Here is a 22841-nt window from a genome sequence, read left to right as displayed (position 1 = left end):
GCATCCACCCATGAACAGATAGGAAGGTCAAACACAGACAGGCTGGGTAAGTTCACCCATCCCCACCCTCCATTCTCCTGAAATCAGGATCTCTCCCGTCCAAGTTGGATCCCAGACCTGAGATTCTGAGGGGGCTCTCCAGCTCTGGTGCATTCATAGGGACCTTGCCGGACTCCTTCTCCACCTACGATATTCAGCTCCCCAGGTACCTGTGTCTGGCCCTGCCACAGGGGTCTGAAGGAATCTGGTCATACCTTGGATTCACTCTCTGGGGGTTGCAGGCAGCCATTCTGCTCTTTGTCAACCCCAGCCCCTTCACCCGCCCCCTCTCCCGCCTCCTCTTCTGCCTCCTCTCCAGCCCCCTCTCCAGCCCCCTCCTCCTCCACCTTCTCGTCCAGCCGGCTGGGGATGGACCAGTAGAGATGGGCGTCCAGTCGGGCCGCGGCCTCGGCCAGCTCCCGGGCGCTGCATGAAGGTGTGGGCACCTCAAAGGTCTCGTGGAAGCTGGCGTAGTCTACTTCGTAGAAGCCATCCTCCAGGGTCAGCACTGAGGTGAAGCGGTGGCCCCATAGCACCTCATCCACCAGGTAGGAGCTCCGAGCTTGGCATGTCATTCCTGGGGGGAGGGGCATAGGTCAAGGGGATCCCAGCCCCAGCCTCACCTCTCCTGTGTCATTTCACAATCCTATTCCTAAAACTCTTCCCTGTAGCCCTCTTCAAGGGCCCCCAACCCCCTTTGGTCCAGTCTACTTTCTCTTCCTTCCCAATTCTTGTACCCCTCCTCCCCTCCATTTACCCCAACTCTTCATCTCTGGCCCACATTCTCCCTTCCCCTCCATTGGAGATGCCAATCAGAGAAGCTTAACTTTGAGAATGACCTTGGAGATCATCTAGTCTAACTTGCCTCTCTATACAGGGTACCCCACTGGAGCATTCCCAATAATGTGCATTTAGCTTGCACTTGATTACCTCCTAGGATTAAGACCTCACCACCTCACAAGGAATCCCTTCTCTTGCGTGATAGCTCTAATATTTGAGTTGTTCTTTATACAGAGCCCAAATCTGCTTCCCTTAGTCTCATTCCTCTGCTTTATGACACCCCTTCAAGTAACTGGAAGCAGGAGTCTCAAGTTTCATCACGTCTTCTCTCTTTCAGACTGAATATCTGTCTCCCTTCACCATTCCTGTGACCTGGCTTCCAAAAATTTTACTTTCTTGACTGCAAACCAGAACGGCCAAGGAGGATGCTTTAAGCACTTTGAATGTGATAAATACTCCAACCATGGCCTGATGCACGCATAAGAGAGGGCTCACTGCCTCTCCTTCTGCCCATGATTCTTCAGCTAATAGGGCCCAAGATTACATTATATAAACATTTTGGGAAGCTGCATCACATTGCCTGTGGCCAACTAAAACCCCCAGTTCTTTTTTCACCAGAGCTCTTCCATGCTGTGCTTACATAAGTGATTTTTTTTAAGCCTAAATCTAGAACTTTATATTTATTCCTTTTAAATGTCATCTTGTTGGGTTTTTGGCTCATTATACTTGCTTTTCAGAAGCATTTTGGATACTGACTCTCTCACCCAAAATATTACCATCCTTTCCAACTTTGTCTCTCTAGAAAAATCCGACAAGCTCCCCTCCCTCTCTCCTTCACCTCACCCTCCCCCGTACTCCCTGCCATGGCCATGTGTCCTGTTTTCCCTGTGGGGTGGCCACAGCCACTGTGGCAAACGCTTCTCTTCTACTTGGGGTCTCTCACATCCCCCTCAGCTCATATCTACCTTCGAACAAAGGGGAACAGAAGAGTGAACACTAGCTGACCAGAGACTGGCTCTTAACACTGAAAGCCCCACCTTGAGCCAGTGTGGGGACATCGGTATTCTCTGTTCCTTTGGCTGGCATAGGAAATGTCCAGGAGAGGAGGGGAAGAGGAAACAAAAGTGACCCTGGAGAGAGGGGGTTCGAGGAAGAGGGTGAGGGGCTGGCGGTACCTGAGAAGAGGGTTGGGCAGGGATCTCCCAGGTACCAGCAAGAGTGCCAGCTGGTGAGATGAGAGGAAAGGAAACTGGGTGAGTGGGGAAGGGAAAGGAATGGGGTGTGGTGTGGGGGAAGGAGTGAGGAAGACTGGGACAGACAGTGGTACAGGCTCGGAGTGGAGCGTGCTTGCTGGCCCCAACTTCGGATAAGCCAGCAGGGGACACAGGCAGCAGCCACAGGGCCACCTGGTGGGCCTTGGGTTATCCACTTGCAAGCTTCTCCCATTTCTATCCCCATTAAAAAAACATGTTTTGGGCCCCACCAAAGCATACAGGATCTTAGTCCCCAGACCAGGGATCCACCCCCACCTCCTGCACTGGCAGCTCAGAGTCTCAACTGCTGGACTGCCAGGGAAATACCCTCTCCCTTTTAGATCTCAAGTATCATAGGACTCATTTGCTGGTCCTGCTACACTGGTCTTGTCCTACCTGCTCCCAAACCTTTCACTGTGGAGGCCTGAGTTGGAAATTCTGACATTACAGGTACATTGCCAATTCCTTCTGGAAAGGGGCTCGAAATGTTCAGGTCATCTGTTTCCTTTGTCGGTGGAGACTGAGCCTTTTGATGGACTGGGAAACCCAGGTAGAGCTGCGAGCAGCTGTCAACCTCTCCTTAAGGTCCAGGCTAGGAATAAGAGGTCATAGAAAACCTTCACCATCAAATTCCAGAAGCCTGGACCTCTCAGTATTGAAAAAGATTGCAAACCTTAACCTTCCCTCCTACTCTGCACCCTAAACACTGAAGCCAGACTGCCTGTGTCCACTGCTTATTTAGCCTATGACTGTGGACAACTTAACTTCTCACTGGGGCATTCTGCTCCCTGAAAAATGAGCACAAAAATGAGAAATAACCTCAGCAGGGTCCTTCATGGGGCTTGGATTAAATGAGCTCAGAGGGGTAAAGTGCTTTGGAAACGTGGAGGGCAGGGAGTAAGCACTGGGTTGGCTACTGTCATTGCTGCTGCTAAGTCACTTCAGTCGTGTCCGACTCTGTGCGACCCCATAGACGGCAGCCCACCAGGCTTCCCGGTCCCTGGGATTCTCCAGGCAAGAACACTGGAGTGGGTTGCCATTTCCTTCTCCAATGCATGAAAGTGAAAAGTGAAAGTGAAGTCGCTCAGTCGTGTCCGACTCTTAGCGACCCCATGGACTGCAGCGCACCAGGCTTCTCCGTCCCCTGTTTGCACTTCTCAGCCAGGGCCCCGGCCAGGGCTACTTCAAGAGGATTCCTGCCTTTTCTCGGCTCTCTGGGGGATCACTCTGTTCACACACTTCTCCCAACCCAGGTCCCGAATCTCACCTCAGCCTCTCTCATCCTCTACCAGCCTCTCCATCCATTCTCTACCAGTCCCCCCATCCCTCTTCGCCCCCTGCTTCGTCCACCCTGGCTCCTCTAGGTCCAGTTCCCCGCCCACCCGCTCCCCTCCCCTGCTCCTCCTCCTCAGGGCCGCGCGCACCCGTGGCTTCCACCATGCCCTCGAGGATGACCACGATCTCGAAGTCGTCCCTCTCGAGGGCGCGGCGCGACGCCTCCCAGAAGGGACTGGCGGCGTCGATCTCGTGGCTGATGACGAGAGGCGAGACGAGGAAGAGGCGGTCGTCGCCCGTGTCGAAGCCCACGCTGAGGTCGGTCTGGTGCAGCGGGATGAACTCGCCCTCCAGCGTCTGGCGCGAGCGGATGAGCTTGGCGCGGATGGAGGCCTCGACGATGTGCGAAGATCGCAGGTCGCCCACCCGGAACATGAGGCAGAGGCGCCCGTCGCGCAGCGACACCACGGCGTGCGAGGAGAAGACGAGCGTGGCGGCGCGCTTGTTGGGCTGCGAGATCTTGACGAACATGCAGCCCACCATAAAGGCGTTCACCATGGAGCCCAGGATGGCCTGCAGCAGCAGCAGCACGATGCCCTCGGGGCACTGGTCGGTGATGACGCGGTGCCCGTAGCCGATGGTGGTCTCCGTCTCGATGGAGAAGAGGAAAGCGGCCACGAAGCCGTTGAGGTTGTTGACGCACGGGGTCCACGCCGTGTCCTCCAGGTGCTCCAGGTCGCCGCGGCCGTAGGCTATCAGCCACCAGATGGCGCCGAAGAAGAGCCAGGTGAGCGCGTAGGCCAGCACGAAGAAGAGCAAGCTCAGGCGCCACTGCAGGTCCACGAGCGTGGTGAACAGGTCGGTCAGGTAGCGGTACGTCTCGCGCACGTTGCCCTGCTGCACGTTGCAGCGCCCGTCCTTTTCCACGTAGCGCTGGCGGCCGCGGCGCCGAGGCGGCTCCTCAGTGCCCGGCGAGAAGGCTGCGTTCTCCTGAGCCATGGCCGTGCCCGCGGGCGGCGAGGTCACGGCCCGGGCGGCGGCGCGGGGCCTGGAGGGGCTGAGAGGTGGGCCGTGTTAGCCGACCCGCCAGAGAGGCCGAGACGTCCGGGCCTGCGCGCAGGGGCCGGGTGGCCCTGTGCGAGTCCCTTGCTGCCTCTCGGCCTCGGCTTGCCGCATCGGTAGAATGGGAACGATACACACAGCCCTAGCTGGCCCCACCCGCAGCTCACAAAATCGTGAGGATCCAGTGGGATAGGGTGTATGAACTGGATCGCACTCTGCATGACTGATTATTTTAGAAGGAAAGGGCAGGGCGTGGTAACAGAGATCTTGGTCCCACTGTCTCTAACGGGGCTGTACAGCACCTCATGGCCACCCTCAGGCAAAAGGCCCTGGGCAAGAAGGGAGTTTCCTGAGATCTGTACGCTGTGAGCTTCTTGAAAGCTGGTGGTTCATCTTCCTCTCCAGGGCAGAGCCCTCCCTGCCCAAAGGCCTCCCACTTCCACACCACCCAGGCTAAAGTCAGGCAGTCTCCTTATTCCTGATCTCCGCCTTCAGCCTGCCGGCTAACCAGGCTCTTTTACCATTCACCAGGAAATTGACGCAGAAAGTCTTTCCCATTTCTCCCTCTTTGGACCTTGCTTACTCTACTCCCAACCCCCCTCCCCACACATCTTCTTCCTCTCAAGAAGCTTACAAAGGAGAAATGAAAGTGGTGGAAAGCGAGTGAAAAATCTCCAGTGGGCAAAGGTTGAACATTCCCACCTTAGGAAATTCCCACTGAGAATTCTCCCTGAGGACTGACGCTGGTCATTGCAGCTGTAGCGTTAGCCCCATTTCCCCTGGGTTATTTCCACAGTGGAGACAGCCTGCAAACGGGCAGGAGGGTCGGAGGATGTGAGATCAACACGGACAGCCAGGGTAAAAGAAGCACAAAGTTCATCAAGATTAGGCTTGTAACCCTCTAGCAACCTACTCCTGATGAGCCTTTAACTCAGATAAGTGATTGAAGCACCCACATTTACCTCTCTCCTCCCTTCAGTTCTCTCCCCACCCCAGCCTCCCACCTCCCTTGACTATCCTCACAACAGCCCCCCTCCATATGTCCCAGATCTCACATTCCAAGAGAAGCCTACCTGATTTTGCTTTAAATTCTTCCCTGTGAGCAGCTCTCTCTCTGGACTGCAATCTGCCCTGAGACAGAGAGACCCAGAGCCCTTCCATAGGCATCTAGGGACCCCTAGGAGGTATGGCCCGTACAAGGAAAGGTAAAGAATAAAGATTCAAGGTTTTTCAACCTTCCCTTCTTCCGGGGAATCATCCTCTTCTCCCATTCCAATCCTGGACTGGTTGTAGTAGAGTGGTGGATGGAAAGATGTGACATAAGGATCACAGATGGTCTGGACATTTGACCAGGTCCTGGGGAGAAACTGCCTGGATGTGTAACTCCAAACCCAGCACTCTTGAATTTAAGTTCTGGAGTGAGGTGTTCTGTAGATCTTTGGAGGCTGTGTGGGTGTGGGTGTGGGTGTATGTGTGGTGTGTGTGTGTTGCTGGGGTAGAGGGCAGGAGAAAAAACCAAAACAAGATGGCTTGGAGCTTGGGGGCATCCCCTATACTTATTTTTCAGGAGGAATCAAGGACACATCCACGAGTCCCAGTGCAATGGCAGGTTAGGGTCTTCCCCTCCCCCAGTGGTTGAGTGTCCTTTTCTCTCCCCGCAGCTCAGGATATCCTTGAGAAGTGATCTCCAAGCACTGACTGGCTTAGAGATCACAGGTCCTGCAGAAAAGTACCTGAGCCCACTTATTCCAGCTTCTATCCAGGTGGGCTTTCAGATGTTCTCTCAAGGTCTTAGGTCATCTGACCCCCAATCTGCCTGCTTAGGCAGATTTCTCTGCCATGTGTGGGGAAGAAACCCCAGAGTCTGAGAGTCCCCAGAACTCTCTCATCTTCCATTGCCCTAGGGATCTAGGTGAGCCTCACTTTGATTGTGTTCTGTCTCCTATCTTCCTTAAGTGGGGGCTGCATTTTTCTCAATGGGGCAGCAAAGGTGTGAAATGGTTGCCTCCATCCCGGGAGCAAAGACTCAGTTTCTGCAGCTTCCCTCCGGAGAGTCCTGTTCCTCCAGCCTGTTCCTCCTTATTTCACGTGCATGCTGTGTCCCCTTTTCAGAAGACCCCACTGCTGCATTCTGCTGAATCTCCCTTTCTCCCACTTGAGAGTGCTGGCCTGCAAGGGGGCTTATTTTTTGGAAGGGGATCTGATGAAAACTCCCTCAGTAACCAGCTCTTCCCAAATCCCCACTTGCCTTGGAAATAGGGGCCCAAACCCAAGTCCCCCGCAACTCAACTCACAGCGTGTGGAGAGGAGAGTAGCCGGCAGCAGAGACCCCTGGGGGGTAGCGTCCATGCCCCTGACACCGCCTCCCCCTCACCCCAAGCACCCCTGGAGGGTGGGAGCCGCAAGCACTGCTGTTTCTCCTAAATGTAGCGGCAGCTCTGACTAGGACTTGCTATCTGTGTCATCCCCACTTCCCAGGCTCCCCTGCTCCTCTCCTGTTTCCACAGCAACCAGTCTGGCGACAGCTCTAGAGCATCCCCCTCCCCTCCCCAGTCCTGGGTACCACTAGAGGCTGATCCACACGCCATAGCTATTTTTAGCCAAAGTCCCTCCTCCTGGACAACTCAATGCTCGCCTCCTCACCCCCTCAGAAAAAAAAAAAAAGAAGAAAAGCTGGCATGCTGGCTCTTTCCTAAGAAGCTCCTTGCTCTGAGAAAATACAAGCCCTGATGTGTTTGGGAATTAGGCATTTGGTTTCCCAGGGATTCACCTCCAGTCAGGCTTCTGGGTGCTGGAAGGTTTGAAGTTCCTGGAATGGCCTGGCAAGATGGAAAAGGCAGTGCTGAGTAATACGATCTCATGAGGGAGTTTTCTGGGTTCAAGTCAGGCTCTTGGTCAGGCCCGCCATCACAGTCTTCATTTTTAGAGAGGCCACCCTGATCCAGAAGAAAGTAGTCAGAGAGAAAAGAGATCCACCCAAGGAAGGGAGGTAGGGTCAGGGGTTCTGACCTTTGTCACTGATTTTCGAGGTGACCCATTTCAGTCAGCCACAGTTGCTCCATCTTTTCCAGGACATGGATATGTGCAAATAGCCTCTTTCCGCCTACTTCACAGGGTGTGCAGATTGAATGAGGCAATGTAAATAGAAGGGCTTTGGAGTATAATTTGTTAACAGTGAAAGGTCTAGAAAGAGCCCAGATGTCCAACAAAAAAGTCTAGGTTAGGGCTTACTAACTCTTCATTCAACAAACTCTTATGGAGCCCAAGTGCCAGGTAATGTGCTGGGTGGGAGCAGTTACAGAAATAAGTCCCTGCCCACCAGAAGCACGTGGTTGCTCGGGAGAAAGACACATAAGCACAGAATACTGACACTGCTGCTGCTAAGTCGCTTCAGTCGTGTCCGACTCTGTGCGACCCCATAGACGGCAGCCCACCAGGCTCCCCGGTCCCTGGGATTCTCCAGGCAAGAACACTGGAGTAGGCTGCCATTTCCTTCTCCAGTGCATGAAAGTGAAAAGTGAAAGTGAAGTCGCTCAGTCGTGTCCGACTCTTAGCGACCCCATGGACTGCAGCCCACCAGGCTCCTCCGTCCATGGGATTTTCCAGGCAAGAGTACTGGAGTGGGGTGCCATTGCCTTCTCTGAATACTGACACTACTATTAAGGATTCTTTGAGTATCAGCTCTGAGCTAGACACACCTCATTTAAAAACCCTGGGTGATACCCTATGAGATAAGTACTATTTTCTCTATTTATGGATGAGAAAACTAAAAGTGAGAAAGGTTAAATGGTTTACTGAATGTCACAGAGTTGGATATTGGCAGAGAAGTGGTCACACTCACACATCTTGTCACTCCCTTGGTAATGCAACATCTATGGCAAAGCAATATAAGCAGTTACTATGTTCATACATGTAAACATGCATGTAGGCACACTGTTACATAAAAACCAGAACATGAAAGTATTCTCTTTTTTTTTGGCCACCAACTCAGCTTGTGGGATCGTAGTCCCCTGTGCTGTGCTTAGTCGCTCAGTCATGTCCGACTCTTTGCGACCCCATGGACTGTAGCCCACCAGGCTTCTTGGTTCATGGGGATTCTCCAGGCAAGAATACTGGAGTTGGTTGCCATGCCCTCCTCCAGGGGATCTTCCTGACACAGGGAAAAACCTGCGTTCTTTAGTCTCCTGCATTGGCAGGCGGGTTCTTTACCACTGGCGCCACCTGGAAGATGCTAGCTATGGTCTTCCTTCTCATTATCCTCCACCCAGGCGGCTCCTGAAATCCCCGCCCACCCAGCGCCACCTTCGCCTGATCTAGTGCCACCTAGTGAGACCTGCAGGGGGCACTCCTGGTACACTGCCCTCCTCTTCTAGCCTTCTCCCCTGTGTTTCTTGTTCTAAGTGGAAATATCGAGTTTTCAGCCTGAGATTGGCATCAGGAGGGCAGCTAGAGCCCCGTCAGCATCCCTGTCTCCTGGGCCTAGCCCTGTCACCTGAGCCTCAGGACTGCTAGCCCGCCCTTCTCTGTCCTGCCAAACAGCCACTCACGTTGGTGCCACTGTGCCAGGAGCCCAGGGAGAAGAAACGGAACTCCTGGGCAAGAACGTATTTGCATAGGACTGGCCCCATTTCCTGGAGAGGGAGATGGCAGAGCTGACAGGGCCCCCCAGAAGCTGTATCAGCCAGCCCCCTGCCTCAGTCTAGGCTGCCTTGAGCATAGCCTTGCTGACAAAGAAGAAGCCCACAACCCCCTGCCCTGCTTTGCCGACCCTTCTGGTCCTGGATTTTACTTGGTATCTAACCTCAACTCTTTGTTTATCATTGAACTGGAACAGAGTGAGGGAAAAAGCATTTTCTTAGGTACCAGGAGACGGAAACATAGGCAAGATCCCAGCTGTCAGTATTATGGGATAAAGCAAGCAACTTTACAAGGAACCAATTAAATATGTCAGTACAGTGTGATGATGGGAGATTGGGTTTGGAACTGGAAAATATTGAGGGCAGGAGGGTCACAGCTGGGGCCACATTGCTGGTCTATAAAGAAACTTAGTACAAAATAGCAAAAAGGAACCCTCTCTGGGCAGATGTACTCCTTATGGCATGTAGCAAGTGGTACTTTGGGGTTAAAAAAGTGAAAACGGGAGTCCCTCCAGTAAACACTGCTCTGAGCCATGATGCAACAAAAGGCAAACTGAATGCTGGTCCTTAGTTTGCCCCCTCAGCAGGTGCCTTTGTGCAGTCCACAAACTGTGCAACTGTATGTGGCAGCCTTGGGATCAACCAATCTGGGAAGGTTTCCTTGAGCAATATCATGAAACTTCTTGGGTAAAAGGCTGGAAGTGGGAGAAGAAGCATGATGGAGTCAGGAGATGGTTGAGGATATCAGCTTAATGGAGCAAGGAGGCCAATCAGATAGATTATAATAATTTCTATAGATTCAAGGGAGATGAGGCCCTAGAAAGTTCAGAGGAGAGGGAGCATATGTTTGCCGGAGTGCATGTGGCTGGAGATTAGGAAGGAGTGGGGAGAAGTGGAGCACAGATCCAGGCACACGGAGCCCCAGTGGGCTTCTGAAGCTGAAGGCTTTGCTGTCTTCTGGCTGAGTTCAGAGGAGCAAGAGGATCAGAGCCTTCTCATAAACAGGTCTATCTTGCTTTATAGGACTGGCTGGAAGTAGACCAGGATTTAAAAGTCAAGGCCTTTAGAGGTAGTCCAGAATTAGTCCTCACTTTACAGGTAAGAGACGGGTCCCAAGAGAATAGACAGGACTGAGATCCGGGCTGCCTGGCTCCTGGTCCCTGGTTGTTCGTGTATTCCCTGTTACCTCCCTCCTATTGCAGTACATTGGGTGTTAATAGAATTTCTGTCCATTGGACCAATTATAAAGGTCTTAATTTGAAAAAAAAGGAAAGTACTGGTGACAGATTTTATTTTCTTGGGCTCCAAAATCACTGAGGATGGTGATTGTTGTCATTCAGTTGCTCAGTCGTGTCCAACTCTTTGTGACCCCCTGAACTGCAGCACGCCAGGCTTCCCTGTCCTTCACCATCTCCCAGAGCTGGCTCAAACTCATGTCCATCGAGTTAGTGATGCCATCCAACCATCTCATCCTCTGTCGTCCCCTTCTCCTACTGCCTTCAATCTTTCCCAGCATCAGGGTCTTTTCCAATGAGTCGGCTGTTTGCATCAGGTGGCCAAAGTATTGGAGCTTCAGTTTCAGCATCAGTCCTTCTAATGAATATTCAGGATTAATTTCTTTTAGGATTGACTGGTTTGATCTTCTTGCAGTCCAAGGGACTCTCAAGAGTCTTCTCCAACACCGCAGTTCAAAAGCATCAATTCTTCAGCACTCAGCTTCTTTATGGTCCAACTCTCACTTCCATGCATGACCACTGGAAGAATCTTAGCTTTGATTAGATGGACCTTTGTCGGCAAAGTAATGTCTCTGCTTTTTAATATGCTCTCTAGGTTGGTCATAGCTTTTCTTCCAAGGAGCAAGCGTCTTTTACTTTCATGGCTGCAGTCACCATCTGCAGTGATTTTGGAGCCCAGAAAAATAAAGTCTGACACTGTTTCCATTGTGAATGGTGATTGCATCCATGAAATTAAAAGACTCTCGCTCCTTAGTAGGAAAGCTACGACAAACCTAGACAGTGTATTAAAAAGTAGAGACATCACTTTGCCAACAAAAGTCTGTATAGTCAAAGCTATGGTTTTTCCAGTAGTCATGTATGGATGTGAGTTGGAGCACAAAGAAGGCTGAATGTTGAAGACTTCATGCTTTCAAACTGTGGTGCTGTAGAGGACTCTCGAGACTGACTTGGACAGCAAGGAGATCAAACCAGTCATTCCTAAAGGAAATCAATCCTGAATATTCACTGGAAGGACTGATGCTGAAGTCAAAGCTCCAATACTTTGGCCACCTGATGTGAAGATCCAACTTGTTGGAAAAGACCCTGATGTTAGGAAAGATTGAAGGCAAAGGGAGAGGGGGGCTGCAGAGGATGAGATGGCTAGATAGCATCACTGACTCAATGGACATGAGTTTGAGTACATCCAGGAGACAGTGGAGGACAGAGCAGCCTGGAGTGCTGCAGTCCACGGTGCCGCAGAGTCAAGACACAACTCAGCGACTGAACAACACAACAAGCGAACCACCTAGTTACAGAAATTCTGGGAAGAACACTTTGGTCGTGTGATTAAGCATCCCGTAACTTATGTCTTATAAATGTTTGTGTATATCTCATTTACTGAAAGGAAGTGGTATATCTAAATAATGAATCCATTTGTGGCTGGCGGGGGGAAGGCTCAGTCCCTCTCTTGGCTTTCTCCTCCGTGGTCTGAATTATCCAGCTAGTAGGCACCCTACTACTAATGGAAATTGTTCAGCCTTATGGGGCCTGAACACTAAAATGCCCCTTGGCATCCTCTCCTTGTCAACGTCTGCTGTTTCTAGGTGGCACCCCTGACTGTGAAGTGTTGTCTACTCTGAGCCTCCTCATGCCTTCTGACCCAAAGGTTCCCTGTCCTCTGTCCACTGGCCTTTCCCAGCAGGAGCCCCTCATACAGCTGCCCGCTTGTGGACTCTCCTCCCCAAACGGGTTTCTCATCTCTGCGGCCCTCTGTGCTCTGAGGAAGCCCCTGCCCTATTACGGATGAGATAAAGGAAGGGATGAGGCCAAAGTTGGAAGGAGTGAATCGGAAAGGAATCATTGAAAATAAGAAAGATAGAACTTGCTAAAGTGAGGAATGGGGTGGGGGGGGGAGGTCCTCAAAGGACGCCGGTTCCCCAAATTGGGAAACACTGGACACTGCAACCCTGGCAAATTTTTCATACAAACGTGTGCTCATAATGCCGAGTTTTTGTTTCAACCGTGCAAATTCACTCCAGTATTACCTTGAGACAAACTTTGGAGTCCAACATACGTGGATTCAAATTCCAAATCTAACACTTTCTGCTCTGTTACCATAGATGAGCTGCCGAACCTCGCCGTTTTCCCATCTCAAGTAATACGTGTATCTTGCATAGTGAACGCTCACACATATGAATTTCCTATGTCTGTACTATTGACTCCATATTGGTCTCCTAGTGACTGTTTTGAGACTTCTCTTTTGTAACAAGACAAAAATTAAAAACTGACTATGCAAAAAGCAATATACATAATAGATATCTCTATAATTGTATAAAACATAAAAAGAAAAAAACTTTTATTTAAATCACTATTTTAAAATGGAAAACTCAACAATGCCATTCAAGTTATCTGTACACCTTCTACAGTCTCCACACACCTGCTATTCTAGAACGTCTAAGTGCTTTCTAACTGTCCAGTCCTGCCACACCTTGAGTTTCAGTGAATGACTTTTCTGAACTACACAGAAGTGAAGACCTTTTGTAAGGAACTTCTCCAGAGACTTCTTCACCACTAGGTATCTCTTTCTGCTTCTGCCCCTTGATTCTTCCTCCCCTCCAACTCCTCAGAGGAGTACTCTAAGCGTCAAGCTAGCGAGTTTGGGCTGTGACCTGTTAGCAAGGGCCACCAGTCTGAGGTTTTGATCCAAGGACACAAGGAGTGGCATGGTGAATACAGGCTGCCTCTTCCTTTGAGACTGGAGGGAAAGGTGAAGGGCGGGTCAAGGTCCTGGGCTGCTAGGGATCTTCCTGACCCTAAAAGTGGCCGTGAAATGAAAAAGAATATCCTAGAGAAATAGGCCAAAGGGAGACATGACAGGATTTAGTTGACGTCCCGATGGATGGAGCACAGTTGGTAAGGGTGAGAATGAAGATGACTTCTAACTTTTTAATCTGATTGACTGGGAGAAACACAGAGTAAGTCATGAGAAGTCACAGAAGCCATGAGAAGTGTCACACTGGGGGTGGAAGATGATGAGTTCAATTTGGTGCCTGTCCAGTTGAGAGTGGAAATCCCCAGCACGGAACTGGAATTGTGGAGGTAACCCTCTAAAGACAGCCTAAGACTGAAGACAGAGATCTGGGTATAACTCAGGAAACATAGTTGGAGCCGTGTAAACCATGAAGGCTCCAGGGGCAGGACAGGGAAAGAGAACATAAGACTCAACCTTGAGTATTGGAGGAGGAACCTGTAGGTTGGGATGTAGGGGCAGTGGAAGAAGAAGAGACTGGAGTGGTCCAGGCCATAAGAGGCCTTCTGTTCCATGGTTAAGAATTTGGACTTGATTTATAGACAATGGGCAGTCATTGAAAGCTTAAATTGGGAAGTGAAACAGTCAGATTTGTGTTTCAGAGGCACTGGTGTTTCTTTTTAAAAGAAGGATTTCACGATTCGAAGGATTGTTAGAGTGGAGAATGACTAAAGGCAGGTGTTGGAAGGCTGCTGCAGTAATCCTGGTGAGAGGTGATGGGGTCCTGGACCACTAGATGATGAGCTAGGGAGGAAGGGAGCGGGATTTAGGGGGTTTAGAAAAGGAGATGCAATGCTTAGATAAGGGAGGTAAAGAAAGAGTCTAGGATTGCTGCCAGGTTTCATCTTGAGTCACCTTTTTGTTCAGGAAAAGCCTGGAATTGTTGCCAGGTTCCCTCCTGACCCACCTTTTTGCTCAGGAAGAGTCTAGGATTGCTGCCAGATTCCCTCCTGAGTCACCATTCTGCTCACGTCCAGATTAACCTCCCTAAAATTCTGCTATAGCTTTGTCTCCCCCCTGCTCAGTACACCTTCATTGCTCTCAGTCGCCTTCAGAGCTGACCGTGAATGGGCACAGCTCTACATTTGGTCCAGGTCTTCCCCCACCACAATCACTATACCCGTGGTGCTTACCTTCAGCCCAGTGCAACCCCCTCTGCCCCCATGGCCTGCCCCATGGGGGCTGTTTGAATGGACATTTATCCATCATAGGGCGTTTAGAAGTTGAACTAAGCTAAAATTTCAAGTTTCTTTCCTTTTCTCCCCCCCCAAGATGTGTATCAACTCAATATGATAATACGGTTTACTGATTAGTAGTTAAATATCTATGATGTATAGAAACGGGGAAGTAAATGTTTTCTTTCTTAATGCATGCCAAGAATGGGAGATTGTGGAGAAAAATCTCTCAAAACATGGATTTAGATAATCAAATAAGTCCCTTGTGATGTTAAGGTTGAGAACCACCATTCTATATTCCAGTCCAATGGAACACTTTTCTGCTGTTTCTTTCCCAAGCCTACTTGTGTTTTCCTGTCCTCCCAGAACTGTTGAATGCAGCTGTCTCTGCCTTAAATTCCCTCCCCATCATCTCCTAGTACCTGAATCCTCTGCATTCTTTAGGGACCTTATCGGAAGTCTGTCCTCCCACCTAAGACCTCCTAAGTAGAGTGCTCTTTCCCTTTCTGCAGCCTCTGGCACCTCCCAGGCACTAGGGCTGCATGTTCTGCCCCCTCTCAAACCAAGCCACTGTAGGTGGTAATGATGTCTGCGCATTTCGCAGGACCTCACTCAGCGCTTAGAAAACGGCAAACAGCGTGGAAATGGTGCCGAGGGATATAACCCCGTAGCCCCCGGAGCCCGCCCCTTAGGCGCTGCCTGTCGGGCCACTGGGCGGGTGCTGAATTCATTTCCACCTCATTAACTCGGCCCCAGGCCCGCCCCCGCCAGCTCCCGCTTCTGTTCCCCATCCCTGACACGACCGCCTCCTTTTTCTTCCTTCTCTTTTCCTCTGTCACCTTGCCAGCTCGGCTTCTATCGCTTCGCCTATCGTCTCTCCATCTCTCTCTCCTGAGTCTGTCTGGGTCTCTGTCTTTGGGTGTTGCTCTCTGCCCCGTTCCTGCAGCTGTCTGGGGCTCCGCTTCGTTGCTCCACACGCCCCGCCCCCTGCCCAGGCCCCTCCAATCCCGGCGGCTCGGGCCTGGCGCTCCACGTTCCCATTGGCCTGTCCGGAGCCCCCCGCCCCCGCCCGCCCGGCCCCTCCAGGTCCCTCCATTCACGCAAAGTTTGGCTCTGCGCTGCGGAGGGAGGGGGCGGCCCGGCCCGGCCCAGATCTGCCCCCGGCCGGCCCGACCCCAGCCCCGGCCCCTGGACCAGCCCTTATCTGATCCCAGCTCCGAGTTTAAGAGTCCTGGCCCTGCCGGTTGCACAGCTCCGTTCCTCACGCCTGCCCGCCCCGTCCGTCCGTCTGTCCCGCTGCCCATCCGAGGGGCCACTCCACCCTGGACCCAAGGTAAGACCCTGGCCCTAATGAAAGAGTGCTGCCGCCTAGGCCGGGGTCCCGTTTACCTCACTGTCCAGAGATACCGGGGCCCCCAGTCCCTGGGTCCCTCCCTGACTGGCCTCAGTGGTACGGTCCTATTCCTTAGCTTCCCACCTTGGGCGTCTGGGAAGGGCTCTCCAAGAAGGGAAATTTACCTAAGCTGGTCACCTCAGCGCTTTCAGCCCAGGAAGGGGCTTTCCTAATACCCCTTCCTATTGGGCAGACCTGGAGTTGCATCACAGCTTTCCAACTAATTCAGTAACTACCACATATAACCATGCATGCCCCACAGGCACTCCAGACAGCGCCCCCTTTTCCCAGGATCATCAGGTTACTCCCACTCCCATGCCCAGCCCCTTTCCCCCTCCCCATGCTGTGACACATAGTGACACCCACACATAAGTCACACAGAGGAAGAAAGCTGTATGTGTAACTACTGCTCATATTAGACAGCTCAGATTAGGGAGATGTAGTAGCTTGGTATGACGGGGACCCCCTGCCCACTTAATTTCTTCCCTCCACTCCAACTTGCCTCCCATTTCAAGACATGCCTCCCCGTTAATAACCCCCTCCCCACTGCAAAGTGAGACAGTTGGGAAAGTGGGGTGGTGAAGAAGCCAATACAAATTTGGACCCCAAAGGAGGCCTAGGCTTAAAGCCTGATGCTGTTGCTTACTGATACACATTCTGGCTAAAGATTTTTAGCCTGTCTGCCTTGGTTGTGGTGCTTGAATTTTTTTTTTTTTCCCCCCACCAGAACTGCTTTAGGCATTTCTGGGTGGGAGGGAGATGGTGAGAGATTCGGTGTCCTATGAGGAGTGACGCTTGTTTAGGAATGAGGGGGGTTTGGGGTGGCTATCAGGAAACCAGTTTGAGGAGAGACCAGCAGCTACCACTGAGTTCCATTTAGTTTCATCTTAAAACTGTCTCCCTAATCTCCAAGGATTTCTTTTCTATGTTCCTGGCATGATGGTGGGCACCATCCTGTGCTGAGGGGCAGGCTTGTTAATTCCTCATAGTATAAGCTGGGTACTAGGGACCAAGTGTAGAAGGAACCAGGTGTCCTGGTTTATAGTTAGGTCTTCAGGGAGGAGGAAATGAGGGAGGAGGGTGAGGGAAGGCATCATGCCAAGGAGGGGGGCCAGGGCTGGTCTACAGAGGCAATAGGCATGGCCCAGGCAGTGCCAACTCCTTTTCGCCGCCCTCCAGTCCTTTGGTGGTGGTGGCGCGGGAGGGAAAGAGGGGGTGTTGGGGGTGATCTGGGCCAGTCCAGCCTCCCAAAGCCCTTGCCAACCTAGGCCCTGAAAGGAGCTGCTGTTTTCTGAGCCATCCCCCCACCCTCCACCCTCAGCAGAGCAGCCAACTTGTCTCAGTGGATATCAAATGGCAGTGACTCCACACAGGGGGGTGGGGGGGCAGGGTTATGGTCCCATCCCTTCTGTGGTTCAGTGCAGAATCCCACTGCTGTCCCCTACTCTGGGGGAAAAATCTGTCTCCCCAACATCGCCCCATATGCAGTCTGTGGATGCATCTGTTTGTGTGGGAGGGTTAGTTGTCAGGCCCCTGGCATCTCCCACCTCGTCCCTGTGCCCCACTGGATGGTGGGTGCCCCATCTCTGTACCTGCACCTCTGTGCACACTGGCTTGGGCTAGAAGGGAAGGGCATGGCATAAGACCAGGGCCCTCCTTCCCCAGTCCTCCCTAGGGACCAGAAAGGCGGGCGCACTTGGATCTGGGTGAGCTTAAATGAAGTCCTCTGGGGCCATGCTGGGACTGATGGAATACGGGGTTTAGGGCTCTGGGTGGGGGAGTGAGTCAGGCAGAAAGACTCACTTCTACAAAAAGGAGAAACGGCCTCTTGTACCTTTTAGTAAAATGTTTGGTTTCTGCACACAAGGTGGAAGGTAGGCTGAACCCCCTGGCATTGGTGGGGAGGGAAAGAGATGTTGGGCCACAGAGCCCCTCAGCTTTCCTGCCAAGGGTTATTTAGGACAGAACGAAGAAACTTCCACTCTCAATCCCCTCCCCAGCCAGCCTAGATTCTTCTCTTGCCTGACTGGTCAGTGCTATGGTCCGGGTTGAGGCCAAGCTGTCCAGGACGGTGGTGAGGCCCTGGAAGGGGCAGAGAGAAGGGAGAGTCCAAGGCACACTGTTAAGATGAAACTGCAGAAAGATTAGAGAGATGGGAGATCTGGAATCCAACTGTTTTAGCACGCAGTGAAGGGTGGTTGGAAGGGGCAGCTCTTGGGAATCAGAGCTTTCTGAGTTTACCACATCACCCCTTCTCTTCCATAGGCTGAGTCAATGCTTTTCTCCCTTCATCCAAGATTATTATAGACGTTGCCACCATTTTCATGGAGACAGTGCATTTGCGTGGTCCCTCTTCATCCCCTCCCCCCATCAGAACCTTGAAAGGGCAGAGAGAAAGGGATTATGGGAAAAACCCTCCCGTGGGTGTCAGCCAGCTGGGAGCTGGATTTGAGGTGGTGGGGAGAAGGGAGGGGTTGGCTATGGAATGCAGGAGAGAAGTGAGAACTGAAATGGTGGCCTGGAGGAGGCTGGAGAAGCATGGGCTTGAGAGGGCTTAATTAGCACTTCAGGTCCCTGAAAAGGTGTAGTATTCAAGGAGTGGATGTGGCCAATGGCAGAAGACCTAGGGAAAGGGTTGGGGCTGCAACTTGAAGGACTTAGGCTAGATTTCAGGAAGCATGTCCATAGAAGGAAAGAGATCTGGAGTTTGGAAAAGAGAGGGAGACCACCCTGTGGACTCTAGCAAAAACAAAAAAGCTCCCAAACAACAAACAAAAGCCCATCATTAAGGCTTGTGAGGGGAGTTGTGAAACTCAGAGAAATGCAGGGATTACTGTATCAGGCCAAGAGGCCTCTTCTGGAAGGAAGGTGCGACCCACAGCACGTCCCAGGGTGCATTTCTGTTGCCTGAAAGGCAGAGGCATAGCAGTTAGGAGCACAGCCTTGGAGTCAGACTTCCTGGGTTTACAATCTGTCTTCTGCCGCTTTGTAGCTGCACATTCCCTCATCCTTACAATGGGGCTAAAAGTTATAGTTGTGGATTAACAGAGTCAGTATTTGTAAAGGGCTTGGAATGGTGCTCAACAAGTGGAAACTAAAACAGTGCAGTTGTTGGCTATCGTGGTGTCCCCACGTCTGTGACTCTTTCTACTCCATCATCTTGCCTGGCTCCTGGGCCTGCCACAGCCCTTCCCTGGGGCTTTTTCTGAGGTCTGTCCTAGGTCTCTATCTCTCCACCCTTCTAGACTTTGGAAGGGTGGGAGAATTATCAAGTTGTTGAAGATGAGCTTCCTGTCTTCATTCCAACAGTCTGGCCACAGCCAGAGCCTGGGTCTCCACGTCCCTGGCCCTTTCTTTCCATACGTTTTCACCTAGCAGATGTCTTGCATTCAACTCAGATATGACAAGTGTAACTGAGCTGGTGAGCTTCCCTAAAAGAGTGTCTTTCCCCATTCTGGGCAACTTACTTCTTCCGGCCAAAGATGGCAGCTTCTTTCTGTCCCCACATCTCACCCTGGTCCCTCCATGGGCCTGCCTGTCCCCTCCCTGCCCATTTCCCCCCACCCCCCACAACTCCTTTCAGGTGTGTGAGCCAACCTCTTCCCTGTCCCCCGATCAGCCCGTCCATCCCATTAGCCTGGGTGCCCACAGCAGCCTCCTTAGGACTTTCCTGACTCCCGCCTTTCTTTCTCCTTGATTCTCTCCCTTTACCTCACGGAATCATCACTGCAATTGTTATCATGAAGCATCAGTTTTACCTTGCCCCTTTCCTACCCAGACATCTCTATCGGTTTTCAGACTAAAGTTCCCAATCACAGTCTTCAAGCTGCTTTATATCAGCCTTTCTCCTATCCCCTCCAGCACCCCCTCTTTAGGGACCCCAATCTATTCAGACCTTGTACTGGGGGAGCATATCCCATGGCAATCCCTGAGCCACACCCTTCTACCCTGGGCCCTCACATAGGCCTATGGATTTTAACCTCACGCCTCCTGCAAATCTCCATCCTCCTATTTCCCTATCTGCTCTATCATCTTGTACCCCTTCTTGTCAGCATCCTGCCTGTCCCTTGTCCTTTGTGTCTGTGACTTTGCCCAGGACATCCTGGGCAGTGGTAATACTGGATGGGACATCCCGTCTCCTTCAATAACGGGGGCTCCTCTAGGGAGGGGCCTACACCCCTGTCAGATTGTGGACTCCCTGAAGCAAGCGCATCTTTTCCCTCCCTGGATCCCTCTACCCCAGGGCACAGGGTGCCTACTGACCAGCTTGATTCTAGGTAAAAAGTCTTTCTGGTTGCTAATTCTGGGGGAGGATCCTGACTTTTAAGGCTTTAGAAGCTTAGGAGTGTCCTAGACTAGGGTGCACATTCGTGCATGCTAAGTCACTTCAGTCATGTCCAACTCTGTCAAGAATACTAGAGTGGGTTGCCATGCTTTCCTCCAGGAGATCTTCCTGACCCAGGGATCGAACCTGCATTTCATACATCTCCTGCATTGGCAGGCAGGTTCTATCCACTAGTGCCACCTGGGAAGCCCAGACTAGGGTATACATAAGATCCTATTATCCAATTCTCCTGGGAACTGCCAGAGACATTTATCTCCTACCAGGCTCCCCATCCTGTGGAGACAGTTTCATCCTAAGATTACAGGCAGCAGATTAAGCATTGCTGGCCCAAACACAAAAATCCACATGGGTATCCACAGAAGTTTTCTCTCTTCACCAGGAAGGTCTGCCCCTGCCTGATGTTGGACTTGTCAGCCGGCATCTGGATTGCAAAAGGGGCAGAGACCAGAATCCAGCCTGAGACAGGCCCGTGGTCTTGAGCATACCTCTGGGTGGGAGCTTGCAGGCTAGGAAACATGTGGCGATAGTTCTCAAGTGGGGTTAGGCCTGACTTTTTAGCATTATATACTCAACTTCAGCCCTCATTCTAGTTTCAACCCCAAGACTTTTTCCCCACATCCAAATCTCCCTGGTTGATCTGCTAAAAAAAAAAAAAAAGCCACAGGCAACAGCAAGAGGAGAAGGTAAGGATGTCTGAGTCTAGGGCGGTGGCTCTCACACTTGTAGATTTCAAGACTCCCTTCACATCTTAAAATTTATTGAGTTTTGTTCATGCGGATTACATCTGCTGATAGGTTAGAAAGAGCAAACTTAAAATATGTATCACTTCATTCAAAAATAACAATCAACCTGTTTTAGATGTCAACTTTAATGACATTTTTAATGAAAAATAGCTATATTTAAAAACAAAATTTAGTAAGTGGCACTGTCTCACTGTCTCAAATCTGTGTGATATCTGGCTTAACAGAAGACAGTTGGTATCTCATATCTGCTTCTGCATTCAATAGGTTACAATATCACATTGATTCTGGAAAATTCTACTGAACACCCATGAGAAAATGAAAGTGAAAAAAAAAAAAGCAAATGACATATTAGCATTATTATGAAGATAGGTTTGGAAAAGCCCTCAGTGATCTGAATATTCTGGCTGATTTCTCTCAGCTGCCCATGGTCTTCTGAATATTTTCACTAGGGAGGCAGTACGGGGCAGTGATTCATCATGTGGGCTTTGGAGACAGACTACCTGCTTGAGCTTGAATCTCAGTTCTCCCACTTGCTAGTTGTACAAGCCTGGGCAAATTATTAACATCTCTGGGCTTCAGTTGTCTCGTCTATAAAATGGAACTTTTAAATAGTGTCTAGTTTTTAGAATTGTTGAGAATTAGATGATGTAAGGCTAGAAAAGGGCCTAACATAATGCTGAATAATATGAGCTCTTAGTAAATCCCAGAGCCTTGTCCCTGAATCCATTGCCCATGGGCCCAGAAGGCAGGGTGATGCAGAATTGACCTTTCCCATGTTGCAGATGTGGGCTTCTTGAACCAGACAGAAAAAGTGATTTGCGCGAGGTCCCAGAAAAAGTTAACAGGGTTGTTGGGCCTGAACCCAGGAGTCCTAATTCTTAGTCCTGCACTTTCCCCATCAGACTGTTTCAGTGGAGGGAAAAACTCAAGATGCTCAGAGAGGGGAGCAGACCTTACCTTTCCCCCAGTAATCCCAAGTGTGCCATCCATGGCTAAGGGCAGAGCAGGAAGGCGGGTAGCAGGGAGGACCTCCTGACATCAACAGCAACTGCAAAAGGAGAAAGCAAGCCAGGAGAAGACATTCCTCAGCCCAGGTTTTCCATTGTGCCTTGCGGTGAGCACCTCTGTAAAGTGGCCCCAACCTTCTCTCCTATGGGTTCCTGACCCAGGGCAGAGGAAGTCTGTAATCAGCAACACTGCTTCTCCGGGGTGTCCCTTTTCCTGCTGTCTGCCTGCAGCCCTTTCTCAAGCATCACTCCCTCTCAGTCTCCCAGCCCTGGGGTGCCTTTCCGCGTTGCTCCAACCCTGCCCTTTGTCCTGTGGAGCCACAGGCAGTGCTCGCACCTTGGGAAGGCAGGGCTGGTGCAAAGGTGCTAGTCAGGTGGAGGAGGGATGAGGCGGGGGTGTCCCTGGCCAGGAGGAGAAGCCTCTTCCCACAGCCTGGGGAAGGGGATGAGGCGGATGGGGGAGACAGACAAACATGTGGTGGTGGGGGCAGGGGTGGAGGGGAGCTAGTTCCGGCTCTTCCTCTATCAGCCAAATCCCCCTGGGCTGAGCCGCAGGCACTACCTTGTCTGAAGCCTAAACACCCCGAACTCCAGGCACACACCCTGAGCAGAAGGATTCTGGACGGTCAGGACCCACATGCAGCCTGGCGACTCTGACACATGGCAGGCTGAGGTTTGAGACCTTCCTGCCTGTTGCTTGGTTTTGCCTCTCCCACCCACACAGTTCCCTTGAATAGATGGGAAGACTGAGGCCAAAAAGTGGGTGGGCTCAGACTGCCCACGTGCTTCTTCAAGAGTCCAGCCTGGGAGGAAGGATCCTGGTCTCCCACAGCACTGCCCCTCCTCCTCCCAGTCCCCCTGGCTTTTTCCACTTGGAGAGCCCTGACAAGTGGCAGGTTTGGGGGCCCTGGTCTGTCTCCTTCCCCTGTCTCCTGGGCAGTGCCCCCAGGGGAGCCCTTGGGGGCTAAGATCTCTACAGCCTCAGCCCTGCCCCATCCCCTGCCTCCACCCACGAGGCTGGCAGCAGCGCCCCCCTCCTCCCCTGGGCTGTGGGACAGGGAGAGGGCCGAGGGGCTGGCCCTGCATACTAATGTCCTGCCCATTGTCAA

General features: G+C 51.6%; 2 protein-coding genes across 2 annotated transcripts in view; one reads left to right on the top strand and one right to left on the bottom strand.

The window, feature by feature from the left end:
- Window positions 1-122: 122 nt before the first annotated feature.
- Window positions 123-21760, bottom strand: KCNJ9 (potassium inwardly rectifying channel subfamily J member 9). Its single transcript, XM_086393558.1, has 3 exons — window positions 21683-21760; window positions 3497-4404; window positions 123-616 (listed from the first exon to the last, which is right to left on the bottom strand). Exons 1-3 carry the CDS (start codon window positions 21709-21711, stop codon window positions 249-251), a joined length of 1305 nt encoding a protein of 434 aa, XP_086249684.1. The 5' UTR covers window positions 21712-21760; the 3' UTR covers window positions 123-248.
- Window positions 15345-22841, top strand: part of KCNJ10 (potassium inwardly rectifying channel subfamily J member 10) — a 33141-nt gene continuing 25644 nt past the window's right edge. The window contains exon 1 of the mRNA XM_086393559.1: window positions 15345-15577. The gene's annotated coding sequence lies outside the window, so the exon portion shown is untranslated. The remainder of the gene's footprint in view (window positions 15578-22841) is intronic.

Source organism: Bos grunniens, chromosome 3, assembly GCF_055505025.1.
Source record: "Bos grunniens cultivar Pamir isolate PY7600 chromosome 3, Bosgru_T2T1.0, whole genome shotgun sequence".
NCBI classification, from domain to species: Eukaryota; Metazoa; Chordata; class Mammalia; order Artiodactyla; family Bovidae; genus Bos; species Bos grunniens.
Note: the sequence above shows the minus strand (reverse complement) of the source record. Positions and strands in the feature narration are given on the sequence as shown.

Coding starts and splice junctions, on each gene's coding strand:
- KCNJ9 (XM_086393558.1), bottom strand. CDS start 21,711: ATGGCACACTTGGGATTACTGGGGGAAAG. Junction 4,405..21,682: donor TTGGGATTACTGGGGGAAAG/GTAAGGTCTGCT, acceptor CCCACCTCTCAG/CCCCTCCAGGCCCCGCGCCG. Junction 617..3,496: donor GGGCATGGTGGAAGCCACGG/GTGCGCGCGGCC, acceptor CCCTCCCCCCAG/GAATGACATGCCAAGCTCGG.